At 40.3% G+C, this 23574-nt stretch overlaps 1 protein-coding gene and 1 long non-coding RNA gene across 3 annotated transcripts; one reads left to right on the forward strand and one right to left on the reverse strand.

Annotated features, from left to right (window-relative positions):
• The first annotated feature begins 764 nt into the window (after positions 1–764).
• Positions 765–19284, forward strand: LOC136840233 (uncharacterized). Of its 2 annotated transcripts, none has more exons than XM_067106835.1 (3): positions 765–902; positions 13245–13437; positions 14889–19284. In XM_067106835.1, the coding sequence occupies exon 3, from the start codon at positions 15888–15890 to the stop codon at positions 16386–16388; it is 501 nt and encodes a 166-aa protein (XP_066962936.1). In that variant the 5' UTR covers positions 765–902; positions 13245–13437; positions 14889–15887; the 3' UTR covers positions 16389–19284. The 2 variants fall into 2 exon arrangements, with proteins under 2 accessions (XP_066962936.1, XP_066962935.1); XM_067106834.1 differs by having other exon boundaries at positions 14889–19211.
• On the reverse strand, positions 11197–12671 carry LOC136840514 (uncharacterized). The gene is made up of 3 exons (XR_010853627.1): positions 11852–12671; positions 11611–11699; positions 11197–11500 (listed from the first exon to the last, which is right to left on the reverse strand). It is a non-coding gene; the product is annotated as an uncharacterized lncRNA (long non-coding RNA).
• Positions 19285–23574: the final 4290 nt, after the last annotated feature.

Raw genomic sequence — 23574 nt, forward strand, 5'->3', positions numbered from 1 at the left:
TGAACCTTTGATTATCATGAGCTGCAGAAAGAAGTCCAGTTATCATTATATATGACGTTCCTCCTGACGCTAATCTTGTGTATCTTCGTTCCTTAATCTTTTCTTTTTCTATTATATATTCATTGAAATTACTCTTATCCCCGCATCTTTCTCTGTTCTCTGTTGCCTTTCCCGTTCCTACTCTCATGCAGCAAGAAATTTTACGCGATGTGATATCTCAGTTCTTACGTTACATTTAAAGCTTTTGTGAAGAAACTGATCCCTAAAAGTCAAAAAGCGGAATTAGAACCTTTTTGAGCATTTTATATCATTGGACCCAAGGAACATAATAGTGTAGGTTTCAAACCCGTACCCAGTGACAGACAGACAGTTATAAAGAGGTTATAAGATTTTGATTTTGCTGGAATATCTCCAACAATCCCCCTAGAAGCCATGGATTCCATAAATCAGTTGAGTACATTTAAAAACTTTAAAAAAAATTTTCAAATGCTGTCTATCCGACGTTATTGGGGTAGTGACTAGTTATTATTGTATGGAAATAACTTACAGTTGATTAAGTAATTACTTATTAATGACATGAACGTCGAAAAATTAGACGTTATTTCCATTAGGCCTATGCATCAAAGCCTAGAGAAAATTTTAGAAAATAAATTGCCTTCCTTGTTGAACGGCGTTATTTTCATTATTAGACGTCAGTATTAACGTAAATAATTATTATTAGTTATTAATAATTATTAATAGATGGTTCATAATTTCAGGGAATGTTATAAAGAGGATATAAGGATTCGCTTTTGCTAAATGAAGCATTACTGGAACACCTTTTGTCTACGGAAGTCGTCGTAACACATCCGAACTTCTCCTGCGAACTCTATAGTCAGTTTATTGGATCCACCGAGTTAAAGGTAAGATAAGATATCAGTATTTGAAGGCGTCAGATCTTACATAAAGCGATATATGAAGGTACTTAGTTATTTTCTTGGTTTTACACGAAATGGAAGAGTTGAGGCAAGAGCCTAGGACTTAGGCCAACGCCCTAGCTTAGGGAGAAGTTCAAATGCAGCCATTTTTTTTAGGCCATTTGCATATTCAGTTGCATATGATTGCATGCAACGTCTATATGTGCAGTTTCAGTAGTTATTTTCATTGTTTTACCCGAAATGGAAGAAAGTTGAGGCAGGCTACCATAAACCTTGGGCTAATACCCTAGGTTACCTAAGAATGTAGGTTGCCATATTAAATGCAGTTTGTAAAGTGAATCTTACCACCATTATGATAGCTGTATTCCCGCGTTAGGCGGGAGGACGATAGAGTGAAAAGTAAAAAAAAAAAAAATACGATCGTTTAGTTTGAACCGTCTAGCCTGTTACCCACTGGTGGTTCAAGCGTCTACAGTTTTCTATTCAGTTTTTTCTCTTGCCGTCAGCCTGCAAGGATGCATTGGATAGAGTTTACGAGATTTCCTTAATGAGATTGTTATCTGCATTTGGTTTGGGTTTCCTTGTGTTTTATATTTGTCATTATATAGGAGATCTTCCAAAGAGGATAAAAACTAATCATTTCCAGTAAGGGAAGAAGGTGCATACCCGGCTTTACTCTTCAGTTTATGACAATCACAACCAGTGTGTTAAATGTAGGAACAATGATTGCTATTATTTAAAGTGTATAAGTAGATGTGAGAAGCAGTTAAGAACAGGAAACGACAGAAAAGATTCTTCGGTAAATTTACAGTTTCGGTCAAATTCACATTTCCGATATAAAATTACATTTTCCCTAGCTTAAATAGTGTACTTTCAACGAATCTGACCTTATTTCTACCGCAAATGATTAGATTTAGAGATTCATGGCCGCCATGGGTACCGCTTTCCTTGGTAGGGTGTAACGCGCCACGCCGCTTATGCACATTTTAAAAGATTGTTGCAAGCTCGTATGTTCTGGCAAGCGGTAATATTGCGCTGCACGCGCTTGCCACGGGTTACAGGGAACGAAATTTACCCCTAACGCCTAGTTACAGTTTCGGTGAAATTCACGGCCGAAACTGCAATGTTACCCTTTTCAAAGGCGATTCACACTTCGACACTGAACACTTGTCGGTAGTACTAAATGTTCACGAAGAAAGGTATTCACAACCTGTGGAGTTCCATTGTAATGTCCATGGAAACGACCAATAGCCTCAAAGTAAGACAGAGAACACCCACTGCAGACGTGCACGACGGAATCCATGGCAGTTGTCAACTGAAGCGCACTTTGTAGAAAGCCGGCTTATTCCAAAATCGCAGTTAATTGATATTCTGAAACAAAGCAACCAATCAGGTTTCAGCATTTGTACCGTATTTATAATTCATAACGAAAAACAAAAGACAATTAGGCATTTTTACCCACAATACATTGACAAAAAACAAAAACGCATCAGCAGAAAAACTGACATGGCAGCATAAACGCATCCTTGCGATAACAAGAAGGCACAATATTCATCGGCAACATCTCCGTAACTCTTAATTTGCGGAAGATGCGAGTAAGTATTTCGTATGAATCATGACAAAAATATATGATAGCAAGTAAAAAAATATTAGATATCCGGATTTGACCGAAACTGTAATAATACCGATTCTTCTAACTCGAGGACAGGAAGTGAGGGTAGGAGTAAGTTTCTTATTTTTTACAACCTTTCAAATAGCAGCTCTTGCCAATATCCCTGTTTTCCTAGTAATGCGTCGCCTTCAAAACTTTCTCCTCTCAAAGCTTCCTCAGGATATGAGGTTTGGCATTTAGAAGCAGTGTAACATATAATTATAGTCTTACGGTTACTTGCTGCTGTATCGGCCCAATCGTTCAACCTTTTTCGGGTTACCCCCTTGCTGCAGAAGTGTCAGCGCCTTCCCTCCCTGTTAGCCATACCCTAGTCACACCCTGTGACTCTCCCTCCACCGTTGGAGGTACAGGGAAGCGGGGTATGTCTGGGAATGGAAGCGATTTGTGCCCGATGTCGTCTTCCTCTGGCCAACCTGGCCCATGTCATGTACAGGTTGGCGCTCAGTCACTGAAATATAAGCACAACTAGATCAAGCGAATTTTGGTAAAATTAGTTTAACATTCTTGTTCCAGAAAAGGTAATGTGCAAGGTTTAAAATAAATGGACTGATGAAGTATTAAAGTAATGCTCAAGATAATTAATTATAAATAAAGGAATTCAGTGGTTTTCTATAATGTAATAACAGTATGAAAGAAAAGACAATAAAGTTGTATAACTTATACCTGCTAGGTAAGGTTAAGTGCACTCGCTCAATAACCAATTTTGTATCCTGTAGGCCTTGCTGGAGGCAGTGTACTCCTAGTGATCCTTATCTGGGTTTTTCCTGTAGTCTTCCCGGTAATTCTAAGCCGCCTGTCCGGGGTGACCTAGCCTATGGCAATTGATGTTTTCCTATGTTATTTTACCTACTGAACAAGAATTTAAAATAGTATTTTGGCGGTCGGCTGTAACTAAAATGTAATTGACCTTTGAAGGTTACACGACTGTACCAACAGGTCCCCTGCACCGACCTATACAGTTCAAAGGTAAATTACAGTTTAGCTACAGCCGGCAGGCAAAATATTACTTAGACTCTTGTAAAACAAGTAAAATAACACAGAAAAACGTCAACTGCCATAGTCTAGCTCGACTGGACACCATTCGAAGCTTTTGGTCGGGGCGAAGAAGTGTGAACGGCAAAATATTACCATTTCTGCTCTCAGTTCTGGCATAGGGGAATGGCGCTGCGTGCCTTATCTGCATTTTGAATGATTCCTGGCAAGCTTATATGTTCTGCCAAGCGGTAATTACTTTAAATTCATGTAAAGCAAGTAAAAGAACATAGGAAAACATCAATTGCCATAGTTAGCTCACTGCGGAACACCGGCTTAGAATACAACTCTCTCAGCTGGACTGTTGGAGGCATCTGGTGACTGGCTTGCCTGTAAGACCACGCATGCGTGATAGGGCCTGGAATCAGCAATACTAGTAATGCATGAAAGGTGCCTGTGGAATGCCTACCTCTGTTCATTTATTCGCCCCTTTTTTTATGCTTGTTTTTTGTGTTCCAAATGACTTATATAACAGGAAACACAACATAAGGTGCCCAAACCTTTTCCCAAGTTATTTACTCCACCCAGAACCCTGAATCCCCATCAGGTCCCCCTTACTGTCAGCTGTTCTGGAAAGTGTTTTCCCTCACCCAAAACCCCAATTCCCAGTGGGTCCCCCATACAGTCAACTACATTTCTAAGGTAAATTACAGCTCAGTTACATTTGGCTGCCAAAATATTACCTTGAATTCTTGTTCAGCAGGTAAAGTTCTACAGAAAATTGTCAACTGCCATTGCCTAGCTCACCGTGGACAGCCAGCTTAGATCTACTGTCTTCCCTCGCAAAATGATTCAGCATTCACTCAGAGGTGTTCGCTTGACATTGTATGCTCGCTTGACAGCAGGCGTGTGCCTGGAAGTCGGCCCTTGTCTGACAGCAGGCGTTAGCCTTGCATTGGAAGCTCCCTTGCCAGTAGGTGCTTGCCTGCCATTGGACTCATGTTTGACAGCAGGCGCACGCTTGACACTGAACGCTTCCCTACAGTTATCCTTTCCCAGGCACCAGGCACCCACCTTCTTCTCTGTCTTCCAGGCAGTCTGGCCGGGCCAGTTCGTCTTCACATTTTTTATCCAACGTGAGGGATTTTCGTGCGAGTAACCGCGATTGGGTGTGTGAACACATTTGTTCCCCACCTTTTCCTTCCATTCTCAGGAGTTCTCATCAACTTTAGATGCCTGCCTTATAAGTCAGTGCTAGTTTCTTCTGTTTCTTGGGGAAGTAGGAGCTGCTTTTGTAGTTCCCGCTCTTCTCAGACTTTGCACTTCCAGTCTTGGTCCCCTTCTTTGTTGACTTGGGCTACTTCTGAGCATTCTAGGTATTTTCTTCAACCTCATTGTACATCGCAGACACCTCGGGCTGCTGGCCAGTCTCTGAGGTAGGATTCGAAGTATTGTTGAGCTTCTTTTAGCTGTTCTTGAGCCTCTTTTCGGTATTGTTGAGTCTTTTAGACATTCTCGGAATCCTTTTTCAGTGCTGAGGTTTTGGCATGTTCACCTGTTAGTGGATTTTCGGTTTTGCCTCCAGCCACCTGGATATCAGTGCAGGATGGTGTGAATAGTCAGGAAGGCTTTGTTTCCCATGCAGATGATTCATTGGTGCCAGGTGCCATGGCACAACTAGAGCCAACCATTCCTTTGGTATGAAAGTTTTTTTTGCTTCCATTTAATTAATTTTTAGAGTTGAAACTCCTTTCACCTCAGGGAGCAGCTGGTTCTGCTGCTGCCACCCCTGCTTCCCAAGGATTTCCTTCTTTGAGCCTGCAGCTTGCAAGTTTATTTGATGCTGATGAAGAGCAGGTAGCATCATCAGCTGCTCAGAGGCTGATTAAGGTTATGCTAGCAAATTTCCTGATTTCTTTGTGAAACCACTAGTTCAGGATTCGAGTTACCCTAGGATTGCTAGACTGGAACCTAAGGCATATCCCCTTCTGTCTCCAAAACGGGCTCATTTGGCACTTAAACAGATTTGAATTAGTAGCTAAATTGCTCCATCAGAAAGTTTCTTCTAAAAGTTCTTCCCCTTTATCGGAAATGGCTATAGCAGCAATAGATAAATAGCAAGTGAGATTGTTTCCGCTTTTTCTGTAAATGTATTGGCTGCTTAGATAGAGCAGTTTCAGACTCCCTTGGGGAGTTCGTGTACGGTATGCACTGACTAAGGCGGTTGTCAGGCATAGGGAACAGTTGTGTTCTTTCTGGCTTTCTTTGTCTCTTCAACAAAGCAGGTTAACGTTATTGCACATCACCCCTTACATTCTTCCCTGGGTACCTCAGCATTAGGTATGATACACAACCAAGGCAGCAGCTGCTTCTGCAGTTAATGCAAGTTATAAGGTTTCCCACAAGCAAATGGGTAAGTCATTAGGGCCCTTTAGCCAGACCTTCTGGGCTTTCAGGAAGGACAGTAAGCGTTCTAGAAATTCAGCTTCTGATATGATGATGCATTAAGCCCCCAGTTCCCAGTAGGAGGGAGGTTGAGCCTCTTTCATTCAGTTTGGCAGGATCTAGAGGCAGATCCCTGGGTGGTGGAAGTACAGTAAGAGGGGTATAACATCCCTTTTCTTCCCAGCCTCCTCTAGCCAGTTCTCCTGTGGAGTTTCCTTCTTATCTTCACGAGAAGTTGCAGATCTTGCTGGAGGAAGTAGTCTCTCTTGGGCTAAAATGAGCTGTGGAAATAGTCTTGAATTGAATGGTATCAGTGGACATGGTGGATGCTTACTTCCATGTACCAATTCACCCAATTTCAAGGAAACATATGCAGTTTGTTTTTCAGGGCAGGTGTACTATTTTTGGGCGATGTACTTTTGTCTGAGCTCAGCTCCTCAAATTTTACGAGTCCTATCGTAGTTGGGCAAGTGGGCTCGCATGTTAGGCATTCGGATGCTTCACTACCTGGACGATTGGCTGATTCTAGAATCCAGTTTAGAGGGGAGCCTAAGGGCAAGAGATATATACTCTTTTAAAGTTACAAGTATGTTGGGAATACTAATAAATGTTTCAAATTCCAATCTAAAACCAACATGCACAGACAACTTTCTTTCATTTCTAGAAGAATTTCTATCCTTCACAACCTTGCCAGCCAAGAAATGGTTGTCCCTGTTAAGGCACATGGCATCACCAGAGAAGTTGGTTCTGGGAGCCAGGCTGAGAATGAGGCCAATTCTTTTCTTTCTCAAGAGGCACTGGAACTGGGAAGTTCAGCCGGAATCCATTCAAATTCACGTCTCAAGGGAGTTAAGAGGACCCTCTGAAATGGTAGAACTATCGAACTCGACTTTTGCTGGGAATGTGTCTCTAGTTGAAGAGCCCAGACCTCAAGTTAAATTTTGATGCATCATCAGAAAGCTGATGAGTGGTTGCAGCAGACAGAGGAACGAGAACTCTGTATCATTCAGTTAGAGATGTTGGCAGTGTGGAAGGCCCTGCTAGCTTTAGAGGATCTAGCACTGGGCAAAAAGGTAGCATTTTTTCTGTCAAACGGCACTGGCATTGCTGAGCAATCAGTGAGGCACAGAATCAGAAGCTTTGTTCTGCCTTTCAAGTCACATTCTCACTTGGTCAGAGGAAAGGAAGCTCCTTCTGTTACCCAAGTTTGTCCCAGGAAAAATGAACATTGTGGCAGACCAACTGATCAGGAAGGAGCAGATTCTGTCTTCTGAATGGACCTTGCATCCACAAGTCTGCAAGGACCTGTAGAAGCTATGGGGCACTCTTCTAATGGACCTTTTCGCCACCAGGTCCAACAGTCGCTTACCAGTGTACTGCTCTCCAGTTCAGGATCCTCAGGCATGGGCAGTTGATGCAATGGTCTTATCTAGACCTCTATGCTTTCCTCTCCTTTGCTATGATACAAAGAGTACTAGCAAATTCCATATAGCTGTGAATTCACGCACGACTTAAGTGACCCCTTGCTGGTTCCCAGACCCCTACTAGATAGTCCAAGGGTTCTTCCACCAAGGAAAGGTCTTCTCAAACAACCAGGAGGTGTGAGACTCTACCGTCTCTTACCAGCAAGAGATTTTTCAAAGGGATGCAGAGAGTCTATCCTTCACTCCAGAAGGGAGTCAGCTAATGCACTGTATCCAAGACAGTGGGCAGTATGTGGGCTTGGTGCTCTGCTACAAGGCTTTCCTGCACCTGTACCTCTGTGAATAACATCATTAAATTCTTACTTTACTTACGCTACAACAGATATTTTTCAGTCCCAGCCATTAAAGGGTATCTATCCATATTAGGTGCTGTATTGAGACATACTGGCCTAGATATTTCGTCTGACATGGATATTAAGGAGGCCATCTGCTTCTTCCAGTTGATATTCCTAAGTCTCCTAATTAACCCCGGGGCTGGATTTTAGTTGTGGTGCTTAAGTATTGATGCATGCCCCCGTTTGAGCCCATGAGCACAACCTCCCTTAACCCTTAAGGGACGGATTGATCCTCAGTGTGAAGTAAAACAGGTTTGGGGAGGTGGACGGATTGAGCCTCAGTGTGAAGCAGAATTACGCACCACTGTTATGGTAATAATGATTCGAAACAAAGGTGCCAATACCTCTATATGCTATAAATTCACTAATGGCAACTTTTATACAGACGTGAGAGTTAGGCCAGTATCAGTAATGCTTGTGACTTCAAGGGGGAAAGTACTGCATCTCTCTCTCTCTCATAAGTCTTTTTGTAAATTTGCTTGTAAATATACGAAGGGGTTGCTGTTGTTTTTTGTTTTTTACGATAGTATGTCGGTTGTAAATGTAATTTTACAAAGAAAATTGCAAAGAAATATTAGAAAAAGCATGTAAAAGTAAAAAAAAAGTTGCTGAATCTTCCTTCTCGTAGATTTGCGTGAATATTTTACAACAGATATGCCAAAAATTTGTTACTGCTCTTATTTCTTATCTGTTTTGATATTGTGTGAGCAGTAATAATAATTTTACAAAATACAATAAATTTATTTATTAGAAAAAAACGTATAAATTGGTAAAATTTACGATTGTCTTGTAAATGAGGCCCCACAAGGGGTTGTAAATAGTCATTTTCAACTTCTCATGGAAGGTAGGGAAAATTTTTTAGAAATTTTTTATTTATACAGTGTGAATGTACGTGTCATTCTCTTTCCATTGATGTGATTTTTTTTTTATTTTACCAACCTCAAAGTTTCCCCGGTCTGGGGTGCTGCACATTGATAAATTATGCCGTCCCTTAAGGGTTAAGGATTTGATAGTGAACACACTGTTTTTGTTAGCCTTGTCTTTACTACCCAAGGAGCAGTGCTTTCTTTTCTGCCCCTTTTCAGGGTCGAGAATGATTTTAAGTCTCATCCTCTTGCATGATCCCCATTCTATCCTCTTTGATACCAGATCGGGAAGAAACTTCCCTAAGTCCAGTAAGAGCTCTCTCTCTCTATATTTGCAAAGGACTAGGAAAATCAGGCAGAATGTCAACAACTTTTTTGCAGCCCTGGGAAACCTGACTTACCCTTGTCAAAGAATGGTATCTCTGGTCTGTTTAAGGCTCTGGTCAGAGAAGTGCACGCAGATCTAGAGTCGACTCTTTTACCATCAGCTTAAAGTAAGATTCCACGATGTGCGAGTGGTAGCAACCACTTTCTTTCTCTGGAGAAAGTTGTCAATGCGGCAAAGTGGAGGCATAACTTCTTATTTGCCTTGCACTGTCTGTGAGATGTGAAAATCCAATATGAATTGTGCAGAGCTCTTCTGCCCTTCATTACAGCAGGGGAACTTATACAGTGTATCCTGAACATTTAGGGCAGCTGTACTATATAACATTTCCTATTTAGTTAGGAAATTGTCGAATTTGGGAGTATGAAGGTACCTGTGTTGTATTACGTGAGATCCTTCATTCTTTACTGTCATTGCTCTGCTGGCCTAGGTACAAGGCCTTGTGTCCCACGTGCATTGGAGTGTGAGTGGTATCCCTAGCAAGGAACCTCCAGCATTGTTCAGAGGTCTTGCTACTTAATGAATTAGTTCTTGCTTGACGACAGTACCAGCAGATCGATGCTAAGCATTAGGCAAGTAGCATCTTATTCCTGGTTGACTCTTTATATATTTATTTTTTTGATTGTTATTAAATTTGTCCTCACACCTTTCCTCAATGCTGGAATCAGCTATCGTAATAGAGAGGTAAGATTCATTTCAGAATTATAAATTTTTATACTAAAATTTATTCTTTAGATACTTACCCCTACTATGTATCACCCCCAACCTCCCCACTCATGTGGACAGAAGAAAAGACAGAATGGAAAACTGTAGATATTGTAACCACTCGAAAGGGATGGGTGAATAGATGGTTAAAGCTAAACGAACTTATTTTTTGTTTACTTTTCACTCTATTGCCCCCTGCCTGACACGGGAATACAGCTATCAAAATAGAGTGGTAAATATTTAAAAAATAAATGTTATTAAAAACATTTTAATTTTCATGTTGCATGTAATTACATGCAATATCTGTATTTGAAGTTGTCAAATCATTAGATAAAGTAATATATGAAGGTGTTTAGTTATTTTCTTGGTTTTACATGAAATGGGAGAGTTTAGGTAAGAGTCTAGGACCTTAGGCCAACACCTTTGCTTAGGGGTAAGTTCAAGTGTGGTAATTTTCTCAGGCCATTTGCATATTCAGTTACATAGAATTGCATGCAATATCTATATATGCAATTTCAGTAGCGTTTTTCTTGGTTTTACACGATATGGAAGAGACTTTACGTAGGCTGTCATGAACCTTAGGCTGCCACCCTAGGTTACACAAGTATGGAGGTGGTCATATTAAATGCAGTTTTCATATTCAGTTGCATAGAATTGCATGCAATATCTGTATTTGAAGTTGCCAAATATAATGTGGTATTTGAAGGTATTTAGTTATTTTCATGGTTTTACACGCAATGTATGAGCCTAAGACCTTAGGCCAGCACCCTAGTTTAGGGGCAAGCTCAAATGTGTCCATTTTCTTTTTCCATTTGCATATTCAGTTGCATAGGATTGTATGCAATGTGTATGTATGCAATTTCAATAGTTATTTTCATGCTTTTATATGAAATGGAAGAGAGGTTAGGTAGGCTGTCATGAACCTTAGGCCACTACCCAAGTTTACTTAAATATGGAGTTGGTCATATTAAATGCAATTTTCATATTCATTTGCATAGGATTGCATGCAATATCTGTATTTGAAGGCACCAAATCTTAAGTGAAAAGTGAAGGCATTTTATTTTCATGCTTTTATCGAAAATGGAAGAGTTTGAGCGCCCAGGACCTTTGGCAAAGTCCCTAGCTTAGGTGTAAGTTCAAATACAGCCATTTTCTTTGCCCATTTGCATATTCAGTTGCGTAGAATTGCATATAACTTCTATATGCAATTTCAGTAGTTATTTTCATGGTTTTACATGAAATGGAAGAGGTTAGGTAAGAGCTTAGGATAGGCTAATACCCTAGCTTAGGGGTAAGTTCAAATGCAGCGATTTTCTTAGGCTATTTGCATATTTAGTTTTACAGAATATTGGGGAAACTCAGAATAATTATAAGGTGGTGAAACATGGAAGTTAAATAAACTGCGAAAAGTCATTCAGTATTTTAATAAAAAAAAATTATTCAATATGAACATCCATCCGAAATACCATGGTATCTCTTTAGTTTCAAATGACCTTTCTATTTAGCAAGCTACGGACTGCATCATAACCTGTAAGTCCATACCGTTGCATTATTAGCACGAAAACTTTAAATATTCGAAAGGCAACAACTTTTATTATGAAAACTATAGCACTCAAATAGTCTAGGGGTAATGCACAGATATCCTTATTTACCAATGGAGAATAAATCCATCAGATTACAAATTATGATCGTTACTGCATCCAGGAAAACCTGCCACACCTGCAGAGGAAAAGGGCCGGATTACAGACAGACCAACAAAGTCAAATATTCTAAAAAAATACATGTATCAATATAAACATATCTCAATAACACCAAAAGTATTAACCCACCAGCGGAAAACAATAGGCTACCATCCGTATAAGGGGCTAGTAAACTGACTGATACAGTCCAAAACTGTAGCAGCCTAGCAGTCGCCAAACTGTATATAAAAAAAAAAGTAGCAAAACTATTACGATGCGTAATGCATGAAAAAAGTTTCAGGTAACTTATCCTTACTGAGTTAATTTACTATTGATTTTAGGTCATGTCAGAACTTCTTCAACCTCGACTAAAAGACACTAATGGCCGTACCGTAGATTAAGGCTGAAGCATGAATGGCTAAGTGTAGATTTTCCAGTCGATTATTTGTACCATGCATGATGTAGAGTCAAGAGAGGGGAGAGAGTGAGTGAGCCAGTATTTAGTGAAGGGCCATTTCACAAATCAATACAAATGCCTAAAGGTTCAATCTGTAATTTAGCTGTCTCCCCTTCATTACGTCCGCTAAACACTTCATTGTATAGGCTATATGAGTGAACCCTTCAGGTCAGTATACCGGTCGCCACTGTTCAAGTCGAAGTAGCTTAATTCACTGACGACCATTTCTCCACCATCTCAAATGTCAGCTCTGAAACCAAACGATTAGTCCCTGAGAATCATTGCTTGTATTGGTCCTTAAGACCACCCAACAACAGATTAGGCCATTATGCAAATTAACTTGAAATGACAATAAAAAGCCTGTAAAGACATTTTATCCTAAAACAGTCATGCATAAAGAGAACATACCACAGTGAAAATTACCCCATTCAAACGAAAACACAAGACTTTGAGAAAATTTATATTACAGAAAAATAAATTACGTTTATTTTTGTACATCAGTTGCATAGGATTGCATGTATTGTCCATATATGCTAATTCAGTAGTTATTTCCATGGTTTTACACGATTGGAAGAGTTTAGATAAGAGCCAAGGGCCAACATAACTAAATGTGGCCATTTTCATATTCAATTGCATAGGATTGCCTGCAATGTCTATATATGCAATTTCAGTAGTTATTTTCATGGTTTTACACGAAATGGAAGAGTTTAGGTAGGCTACTACCATAGGTAATGTAAATATGGAGGTGGTCATATTAAATGCAATTTTCAATTGCATGTAATATCTGTATTTGAAGGAGCCAAATCTTAGATAAAGTGGTATGTGAAGGCATTTAGTTACTTCCATGCTTTTACACGGAATGCAAGAGTTTAAGTATGAGCCTAGGACCTTAGGCCAGCACCCTAGCTTAGCGGTAGGTTCGAATGTGGCCATTTTCGTAGGCCAATTGCATATTCAGTTGCATAGAATTGCAAGTAATGTCTATATATGCATTGTCAGTAGTAATTTTCATGGTTTTACACAAATGGAAGAGTTTAGGTAAAGAGCCCAGACCTTAGGCCAACACCCTAGCTTAGCGGTAGGTTCAAATGTGGCCATTTTCGTAGGCCATTTGCGTATTCATTTGGATAGGATCGCATGTAACATTATACTTGCGATTTTAATGAGGATTTTCTTATTTTTACCCTGAAAATATTTGAAGGTCCCACGTTTATCTTTAGATACAGTTAATTGTGAAGGCATTGTCTTAGAAAATACCTGCGCACTTAAATGCAAAAATTAAATTATTTTTAAAGCTGAAAATAATAATGATCCAATTATTTTTCAGAAAATATGCCACCAAATAGACGGCCTTCCATTGGGCCAAAGACTTCAGGAGCCAAAAGGAATGCAGCATACAGGGTGGTGGAAACATCAGATGAGAGGGAGGCCAGACTGGAAGCCCGAAGGACAAGAGTTGCTGCATCCAGAGAAGCAGAAATACCGGAATTACCCCCATTCAGACCAACACACAAGACTAGGTGAGAAAATTACATTACAGAAAAATAAATTACATTGTTTGTACATCAGTTAGATAGGATTGCAGGCAACATCTGTATATGCAATTTCAATAGTTATTTTCATGATTTTACATGAGATGGAAGACCTTAGGTAAGAGCCTAAGTTAGACCTTAGGCCAACACCCTAGCTTACAGGTAATTTCAGATGCAGCCATTTGCATATTCAATTGCATAGGATTGCGTGCAACATCTATATATCCAAATTCAGTAGTTATTTTCATGGTTTTACACGCATGGAAGAGTTTGGGTAAGAGCCTAGGGGACCTTAGGCCAACAGCCTAGCTTAGGAGTAAGTTCAGATGTGGCTATTTTCTTAGGCCATTTGTATATTCAATTGCATAGGATTACATGCAATGTCTATATATGCGATTTCAATAGTTATTTTCATAGTTTTACACGAAATGGAAGAGTTGGATAGGCTCTCATGAACCTTATATATACCACCCTTGGTTACGTAAGTATGGAGGTGGTCATATTAAATGCAGTTTTCATATTCAATTGCAGAAAAGTGAATGCAGTATCTGCATTTGAAGGTGCCAAATCTTAAAGTGAAATGTGAAGACATTAAGTTATGAAATGCTGAAATGCATTCATACAAAATGGAAGAGTTTAGGCGCTTAGGACCTTAGGCCGGCACCCTAGCTTAGGGGTAAGTTCAGATGCGGACATTTGCATATTCAGTTGCATAGGATTGCATGTAACGTCTATATTCAGTTGCACAGGATTGCATGTAACGTCTATCTATAAATTTTCAGTGTTATTTTCATGGTTTTACATTCGTGTAAGAGCCTAGGTCCTTAGGCCAACACCCTAGCTTAGCTGTGCATAATTTCAAATGTGGCTATTTTCTTAAGTCATTTGTATATTCATTGCATAGGATTGCATGCAACCTCTGTATATGCAAATTCAGTAGTTATTTTTGTGGTTTTACATGAAATGGAAGAGAGTTTAAGTTTGCTGTCATGAGCCCTTAGGCTACTACCCTAGGTTACATAGGTATGGAGGTGGCCATATTCAGTTGCATAGGATTGCATGCAATATCTGTATTTGAAGGTGCCAAATCTTAAATAAAGTGAAATTTTGAAGGCATTTATTTATTTTCATGCATTTACACGGAGTGCAACAGTTTAGAAGGCCTAGGACGTTAGGCCAGTCCCCTAGTTTAGGGGGTAAGTTCAAATGCTGTCATTTTGTTAGGCCATTTGCATTTTCAGTTGCATAGGACTGCATGTAACATTTATACTTATGATTTTAGTAATTCTTATTTTTATCCTGAAAGTATTTGAAGGCGCCAAATTTTAGATAAAAGTTAATTGTGAAGGTATTGTGTTTAGAAATACATGCCCATTTAAATGCAAAAATTAAAATTATTTGTACACCTTAAAATATTTAATTATCCAATTATTTTTCAGAAAATATGCCACCAAAGAAATGGCCTTCCATTGGGCCAAAGGGAATGCAGCATACAGAACATGGTGGCAGAAACACCAGATCAGAGGGAGGTCAGACTAGAAGTTCAAAGGACTAGAGTTGCTGCATCTAGAGAAGCGGAGTCTAGAAGTACTGGAACAGTGGGAGGCCAGTCTGGTAGATCTGAGGACGAGAGTAGCCGCATCCAGAGCAGCAGACGGACTGGAACAGAGGGAGACCAGACTGGAATTCCAGAGGATAAGAGTTGCTGCATCCAGAGCAGTGAAAGTACCAGAACAGAGGGAGGGCAGACTGGTAGATCTGAGGAGAGAGTAGCAGCAGGAAGGCCAGACTGGTAGATCTGAGAACGAAAGTAGCTGCATCCAGAGCAGCAGAAGGACCGGAACAGAGGGAGGCCAGACTGGTAGATCTGAGGACGAGAGTAGCTGCATCAGCAGCAGAAGGACCAGAGCAGAGGGAGGCCCGATTGGTAGATCTGAGGACAAGAGTAGCTGCATCCAGAGCAGCAGGAGGACCAGAGCAGAGGGAGGCCAGACTAGATGTTCAGAAGATGAGTGAAGCTACACCCAAAGCTGCAGAAGAACTGGAATAGAGGGAGGCTGGACTGGAAGCTCAGAGGACAAGACTTGCTGTATCCAGATCAGTAGAACTGGAGCAGAGGGAGGTCAGGTTCCGACAGGTGACAGTGACAGTTTCAGGAGTCAGAACTCAAAGGAATTTATCAGATTTGAAAAAAGAAGCATTCGATTACAGGCTGGATGTCACTTATCACGATCACGTGTCCATTGGAAAGTTGAACAGTGTTTGTTGCAACGCACTGAAGTGGAAAGTAGAGGCTCTGGGACTCTGCTGCAGCAATGGAAAGGGGTCTTTGCCACCTTTGGTCAGTCTGCCCGATCCACTGCAATCACTCACGTCAGGAGATAAGCACTTCTCGAAACTTCATCGAAAACATCTGAAAGTAGAACTCCTGCTTCCAAATGACGTCATTCAGCAGTGCAAAGGAGATTCGTGATACAGGCTACATGCCCACCTTCAAAGTTCAAAGTCAGGTGTACCACACCTTTGGATCCTTGCTTCCTATGCCAGAAGCAGACCCCACCTTTGGATCCTTGCTTCCTATGCCAGAAGCAGACCCCAAGTTTATTCAGATCTACTTCATGGGAGATGCAACTGCAGAGGCTAAAATGAGACAGAGCAAGATACCTGGCCTAAAGGAAGGAATTGTTCTAGACCTAGAGGAGTTCCTTCGCAGGCACCATGCTTATGCCGCCATCTTCAAAACAGCCTTGGCGCTCGTGCCCACAGAGAATCACAAGATCAGTACAGTATCAGGCTGGACAAGAAGCCGGAGGGTGAGCATGAAAGATGTTGCAATGTCCCCCTCCTTCAACGAAGTGGCCGTGGTGATGGTTGTCTCGATAACTTACAAGCCCCTCAACATCGTCCTTCACAAGAGAAACCACATTTCAGAGGGTTGATGACACACCCACAGGTCCTATGACTCCATGCAGTATCGTCTTGCAAGGTGGGGACAGCTACTACTTCAACATTCCTTAAACCAATCTGGCAACCACCGAAGGAAAGAAAGTATCGTCACAAGACTACTATGCCTGCAGAATCACACTACGAGTTGGGGAAGAGAACCACCTTTTGAAGTTCAAGATGCTGCTCCACCAGTTTGTCACGGACATGTAAGTCAAAATTGAAAGCAAGAGGCTAAGCTACATTTGAATCCACCAGCAGGAGTTGCAAGCCACCGACTACATCCACCTCCAAGCTGCCATTGCCAGCAACACTAATCTAAAGGAGTTAGGAAAAAGGGTCATCCTGCCCTTGAGCGTTATCAGGAGTCCCAGGTACATGCATGAGTACACCCAAGGTGCGATGACTTACGTGAGGAAGTATGGACATCTGGACCTCCTCTTCACCTTTGTGTGCAACCCAAGCTGGCAGTCACCTTCCCACTGCCACAACCTTATCGCCAGGGTCTTGAAACGGAAACTGACCAAGATGGTCGGCATTATCACCAACTCGTGCATCTTCGGAGAAAACCAACGCTGGATGTACACTATCGAGTGGCAAAAGCGCAGTCTTCCCCACACTCTCATATTGCTTTGGCTCCGGAAGAAGATACAGTCCATCGACATCAACAAAGTGATCAGAGCAGAAATTCCATACCTACAAGATCCCCTCTTCCATGCTGTTGTTGCCAAGAACATGATCCACAGTCCCTGCAGCAACCTCAACTGAAACTTACCATGCATGATCTACGGGAATTGTTCAAAGAAGTTTACGAAGGAACTCATCAGTGAAGCGGAAACAGGAGAAGACAGCTACCCCCTCTACTGCAGTTGAAACAAGGAGCTGGCTGGTTCATGGCCAAGATCTACATGAAACTTGGCCAGGCGTACCAGCAGGTAGAGGTGGACAACAGATGGGTTATTCTGTACAATCTGCTCCTCTCAAAGATGTTCCAAGCCCACATCAATGTCGAGTGGTGCAATTCAGTGAACTCATTCAATTATATCAACAAGGGAAGTGGCCAAGTTATGTTTGAGTTACAGACAGACCAGCCCAGCCAGGATGAAGTGCAGGCCTTGCAACTCGGTAGGTGCAGTGAAGCCGTTTGGAGAATCTTGAGTTTCCAGATCTACGACACCTTTTTGCCATTTTGCTCACCACCTGTGCCATGTCCAACCCCCTTCAGCTCTGGGAGAGGGCTACGAGTGAAGATGTTCTGCACTACGCAAGGCGAGATAATTCAACCCTGACCATTGATTTCTGCAACACTATTTATAAGAGGAGTTTGTGGGAGTTGGAGAGAGTGTATCTGGCAGTGTGGGGGAAAACCCTGAAGACTTACGGCTTGCCTTCCCCTCCAGATGATCCACACACCACCGACCAGCTGTGCCAAGAGATTCTTTGTGAGGCCAGCTCCATTCCTGATGACCTTGCCCAGCTTGTTGTGGGAAAGGAACCCCTGTTGATGTCAGACCAGCAGAGAGCCTATGACGCCATTCTGAACCACATCAACGGCCAAATGGGTGGCTTGATCTTCCTGGAGAAACGTACCTCAATAATCTCATACTGGCCAAAGATGGCTTTGGCTTCCTCTGGAATTTCGGCCACACTTCTGGACAGAGGTCACACTGCCCATTCTGCTTTGAAATTGCCACTCAATTTGGTTCTCTGCACACAAGCTCCTGTCTGCGACATTTCCAAGGGCACAGGCGGCATCGAAGTTTTCCAGCAGTGCATCCTCGTTGTTTGGGACGAATGCACCACGGCCAACAAGCAGGTTTCGAGGCTTTGGACTTGGCGAGCAAGAAGTCCATCGTGGGAGGTGTCTACGTTCTTTTGACTGGGGACTTTCGCCAAACCTTGCTTGTGATCGTCCAGGGCACCAGCACTGATGAAATGAATGCCTGCCTTACCTGTGGAGAGGAGTCCACACGTTCAAGCAGACCTCCAACTTGAGGGTGCAATTGTCCGAGAGTCCTCTGGCTGGACTTTTCCAGTAAGCTTCTCACCTTGGGAAATGGGAACGCTCCCCGTTGACGCCCAGACAGGACTTATCGCGTTCCCGGAGGACTTTTGCACTCTGGTCAGCATCCAACAAGAACTTGTGGCAGCAGTGTTTCCTGACAGCCAAAGAAACTACCACAATCAAGACTGGCTTCAGGAAAGAGTGATTCTGGCCCCAAAAAACGAGAATGTGAAGAACATCAACTTGCAGATCCAGGGAATATTGCTTCCTAGTGGACATTCCTACCACTCCATCGACACCGTCACGGATCTCAGTGAAGTCTTCAATTACCCAACAGAATTCCTGATTTTCTTGGAGCCGTCTGGCTAGCCACCTCATGTCCTCAACCTGAAAGTCGAAACCTGCATCCCAAGTTGTTCTATGGGATACATCTGATCATCAAGACCCTTCTTCCCAACCTGGTTGAGGCGACCATTCTAACTAGATGTGGAAGAGAAGAAGACGTCTTTATCCCACGAATCCTGATGATTGTCCACACAATCTCCTGTTCACCTTCCAGAGGATCCAATTTCATGTCAGGGTTGCTTTTGCAATGACCATCAACAAAGCACAAGGGCAATTGCTCAATGTGGTAGGCATGAACTTGCAAGAGCCATGTACTTCTCACATGGCCAGAAATTTTTTCATGCATCTCCTTTGAATTTTTATCTTGTTTAAAGTATGTGTACTTCTGTTGAAAATTATTTTCTTTCCTCTGAGAATAATTCTGTCTTGAATGCGTTGCTTTAAATAAACGTTACCAAAACCACACCACATGTTACTTCCTTTTGTAAGGTAAATGATTGACTGTCATTCAGGGCAACGCTGGGTTGGTCAGCTAGTGTATATAAGGAGCTGAAGGAGACGTCATGAATTATTGCAGAAGCTGATGTTTCGAGGATGCAGCCTCATTTTCAAAGCTGAAAAACATAATTAAAATATTAGACTCAGGGTTAAATTTACATATTAAATTTACATATTAGAGAGCCTCAGGATTAAATTTACAAATAAAAAAGATGACCACTACTTTTCAGAGGGGAACCAAGGACTGAGTTACATCAAATAAAAACAAATACAGGGGCAAAGACACAGGGTGTTTCTGGTTGTTTCAAATAGGGACAACTACGCTGACTCGGCTATTGCTGATTGATTAGGTGGCTCTGGAGCGAATTTTAAAATGTTCTGGTTGTTTCAAATAGGGACAACTACGCTGACTCGGCTATTGCTGATTGATTAGGTGGCTCTGGAGCGAATTTTAAAATGTTCATACTCAATATCCTGTTCATATTTTTTTGGCATGTTCCCGTACAGTAGAAAAATCTGGATTAGTTAACTTGGCACGCGTACAATAAAAAAATCTGGATTAGTTAACCTGGCATCCTTTCTATGACTAACTCCCCGATGACGATCAATTCTCACTTTTAGTAATCGACCACATTTCCCCACCTCACATTTGGGGCAAGTATATAAATAAACGACATTGGAAATCATCGGGAAGGTTAGGTTACCCTATCTATTTTAAGATGAGGAACCAATGGTGAACGGGTTCTTGGGTATGGCTCAACTGTTAACGGACGGTGAATAAGGTCGTTTAATTGAGCATACAAGGACTTACGAATAAAAGAGCTGCAAAAGTAAAAAGCCAATTTGGGTACATCAGGAATATTAAAAACAGGAACAAACTTACAGTTAAGAAAGTTATATAATTATTTAAAAAAAAAACCTGGGATGGGTAGTAATTTTCTGAAAAATAGTTATGAAGAAGTGAGATTTATATATCAAGTTAACGATAACTAGTTTACTACTTGTCGACCAGTTTATAAAACAGCTAAATCAGAAATATGAACAGTAATATTAGTAATGATGATTACGATAATATACATAAGACATCACAGATAAAAGAAATAATGGCAAGTAATAATAAAACAGTAATATTAATTTTTACATAGACATTAACAATAAAAGAAATAATGACAAGTAGTAATGAAACAGCTGTAATATATATATATATATAGAGAGAGAGAGAGAGGTGGGGGCAGGAGTAACATAGTCATATTAGAAATTCTCTTCAGTTCCCGTAACCTTTGATGAAACCCTTTGACAGAGGTTTCTCTACTAAATTCTCTTAGAAACTCCAGAAGTTCTCTTGAGAAGTTACACACCTCGAAAAGAAAAAGGACACAAACTCTCTCTCTCTCTCTCTCTCTCTCTCTCTCTCTCTCTCTCTCTCTCTCTCTCTCTCTCTCTCCAGCATTGAAGGCCTTTGTTGTAACTGAGCAGAATATCCTAATTCATGACACAGAAGCACCAAGTTTTTCAGAGTCAGTCTCGCCTTTAAATGAAAGGAAGACCATTGATCTTATATCCTGACATGCGTAAATCCCTACACTATAAATTCCCCATCGGGGATATTCCCGGGGCAGCATGGATTTGATATTAAGCGACATTTGTAGCTTCATAATTGTATATAAATCACGGTATGATAAAAATGTCATATATATATATATATATATATATATATATATATATATATATATATATATATATATATTGTATATATATATGTATGTGTATAATATATATATGTAAAAATATATATATATATTATATTATAATATATATATATATATATATATATATATATATATATATATATATATATATATATATATATATATATATATATATATATATATATATATATATATATATATACATATATATATATAGTGTGTGTATATATATATATATATATATATATATATATATATATATATATATATATATATATATATATATATATATATATTATTAATACAATTATTTCATTATGCAGCTGGTATGAAATTAAAACTAACTGAACTTCGGTTTACACTGAAAGACGGCCATCATCTGCCATGTCATTATTTGCAATAAAAGAGGAAATATAAACGACGCGCGCTTAGTTCAGTAAGAATCTTTATCGCTCTTTCCAGCGTCTCATTAATCTTAATGAAATCAACATGCTGCGTGGGAGGCGATATTAATGATCTCATATACCACTCCAGGGCCAACACGCTCGAGATCTCAAGATATAAGCATTCAATCTGATTTTCTTTCATTCGTTTTGTCTAGTATTCTCAACAGCCGCTGCGTTCTAGAAGTCATTTGCTGCCGTCTGCTATCAAAGGTAGTTCGGGTGTATTTGTGCCAGAGGTGTATTTGACTTGGAGACTATTCTGCGCTTCTTGTGACAGTTTGTAAATATACCAACGTTTTTAAATACTTTTTTTAAACGATTAGAAAATGAGGAGGTTGAGGGTATGTGATATTTCATAAAAATCATGCATGTTGGTTGTCTCCGTATATTCAGTTTCAGAAATTCTTGTCTAATTGCAGCAAGAAGGATTATGGAAGAAAGGCTGAACATCTCTCTTCCTTCCTCTTCCCCCTTCTCTGTTGGTTCTCCAGTTCCCCCATTCACAAAAGCGAAGTCGAGGACGGAAGAAAAACCAAAGGGCAATATGCGAATGAATCCAATCTCCGAGTTGATTCGCACGTTATTCAATCCATTATCTGGATCAGAGCACCTCATTTCTCTTCCATTTTTACGGCGAGATATCCTTCACGCAGCTGATAACCCCTAATTTATTATATCTCCGATCTCGTCTCCTCTCACTCCTTTTACTATTTTCTTTCCTTCGTGCAACTTCGATGGTAATCAACCTAGCTGGATCGTCTTAAAGAAGGACCATTGTCTATCAGCATGATAAATTCTACCGTTTTGTTCCAGGCTTTGAAGAGGAAAATGTATTCATGGGGAGGAAGCTAATAACAAGAACGCTAGGATTTGCGGAAGCCTGTTGCGTGGCAAAGGGTCCAAGCTTTTCACCGAGATTGCTATTGGAATGGAACAAAATTTAGGCCAAAGGCCAAGCACTGGGACCTATAAGGTCATAGAGCGCTGAAAGGGAAATTGAGAATAAAAAGGCTTCAAAGGTGTAGCAGGAGGTGTAACAGGTTTTCGAAGGTGTAACAGGTATAGCAGTTGCACTATGAAGCAATTGTTTGGAGAGGGCGTAAAAGGGAAGAACAGATCGTCTAAATACAAGTACTTAACAGGCTGGTTAGTTCAACAAGAGCACAGGGGTTTTTAAACGTAACTGGTCTGAAGAGTTGCAGCTTTCTCAGTAACGAAACCCATTTTACCTATCAGTTTTTCCTCCACTATCTTATTTCTCCACAGGAGAAAAATGTCCTAGGTCAGTTTAATTCTGGGCTGAATTTTAGCCCGGGACAATATTTTTCCTTCTGGACTAAAATTGTCCTTTTCTCTCAAAAATTTGAAAAAAAAATCACAAATATTTTAAGTGGGTAGGTACACTCGAACAACCATCGTCATTTCAGTATCACTGTTTATTTTGAAGAGACTTAAGTTTCTTTGTAAATTTGCGACAATTTTTCCAACAGCTTGTCGCCGAGTATAAAGAGCTCTTTTCCAGTCTTTACTGAATCTTAGTTCTTTTAACCTGTATACCTTTATGCCATTGCTCTTGTGTTTAAGCATTCGGTATTTTATACAGTTTTTTACATTTCCAATTATACTCTATCGTAATGTATGCCAAAACACGCGTGCCCAAGGGAGATTTATACAAAAGTATGCTGCCCTTAACTAAAACAATTAAAGATGACTTGAAAATTAGTATATGTTCTTTTGATGACACAATCCCGATTTCTTTGAAACAACTGGCTATAAACGGTATATCTTAATTATATCATAATTACAACTTAGCATAGCTCTAAGTTTGTGTTGTTTACACGTTTGTTCCTTTCAGAAAAAAATTACAATCCTTGACCATTAGTTTTCTGATTTTTAAACATCTAAGTCTTATCAGAATTTAACTGGTTTTGACAAATCAAACCATAGTTCTTTCAGGTATCAAGAATAAAACATCATAACTACTTTCTTATCCAATTTTGATATTGCTACGCAATGGAGTGGTTTGATATCTGGTTAAGTTAAACTACAGTACTGTAAAAACCCTTGGTACTATATAAAACTTACTCTACCTGGTCAAGGTAAACAACTTGAGAAGTTCTTCGGATATTTGATTCGGATTTTATGTCAAGTAAACTTAGTTTGTAATTACTGCTATTTT

This window comes from Macrobrachium rosenbergii, chromosome 7, assembly GCF_040412425.1.
Source record: "Macrobrachium rosenbergii isolate ZJJX-2024 chromosome 7, ASM4041242v1, whole genome shotgun sequence".
Lineage (NCBI taxonomy): Eukaryota > Metazoa > Arthropoda > Malacostraca > Decapoda > Palaemonidae > Macrobrachium > Macrobrachium rosenbergii.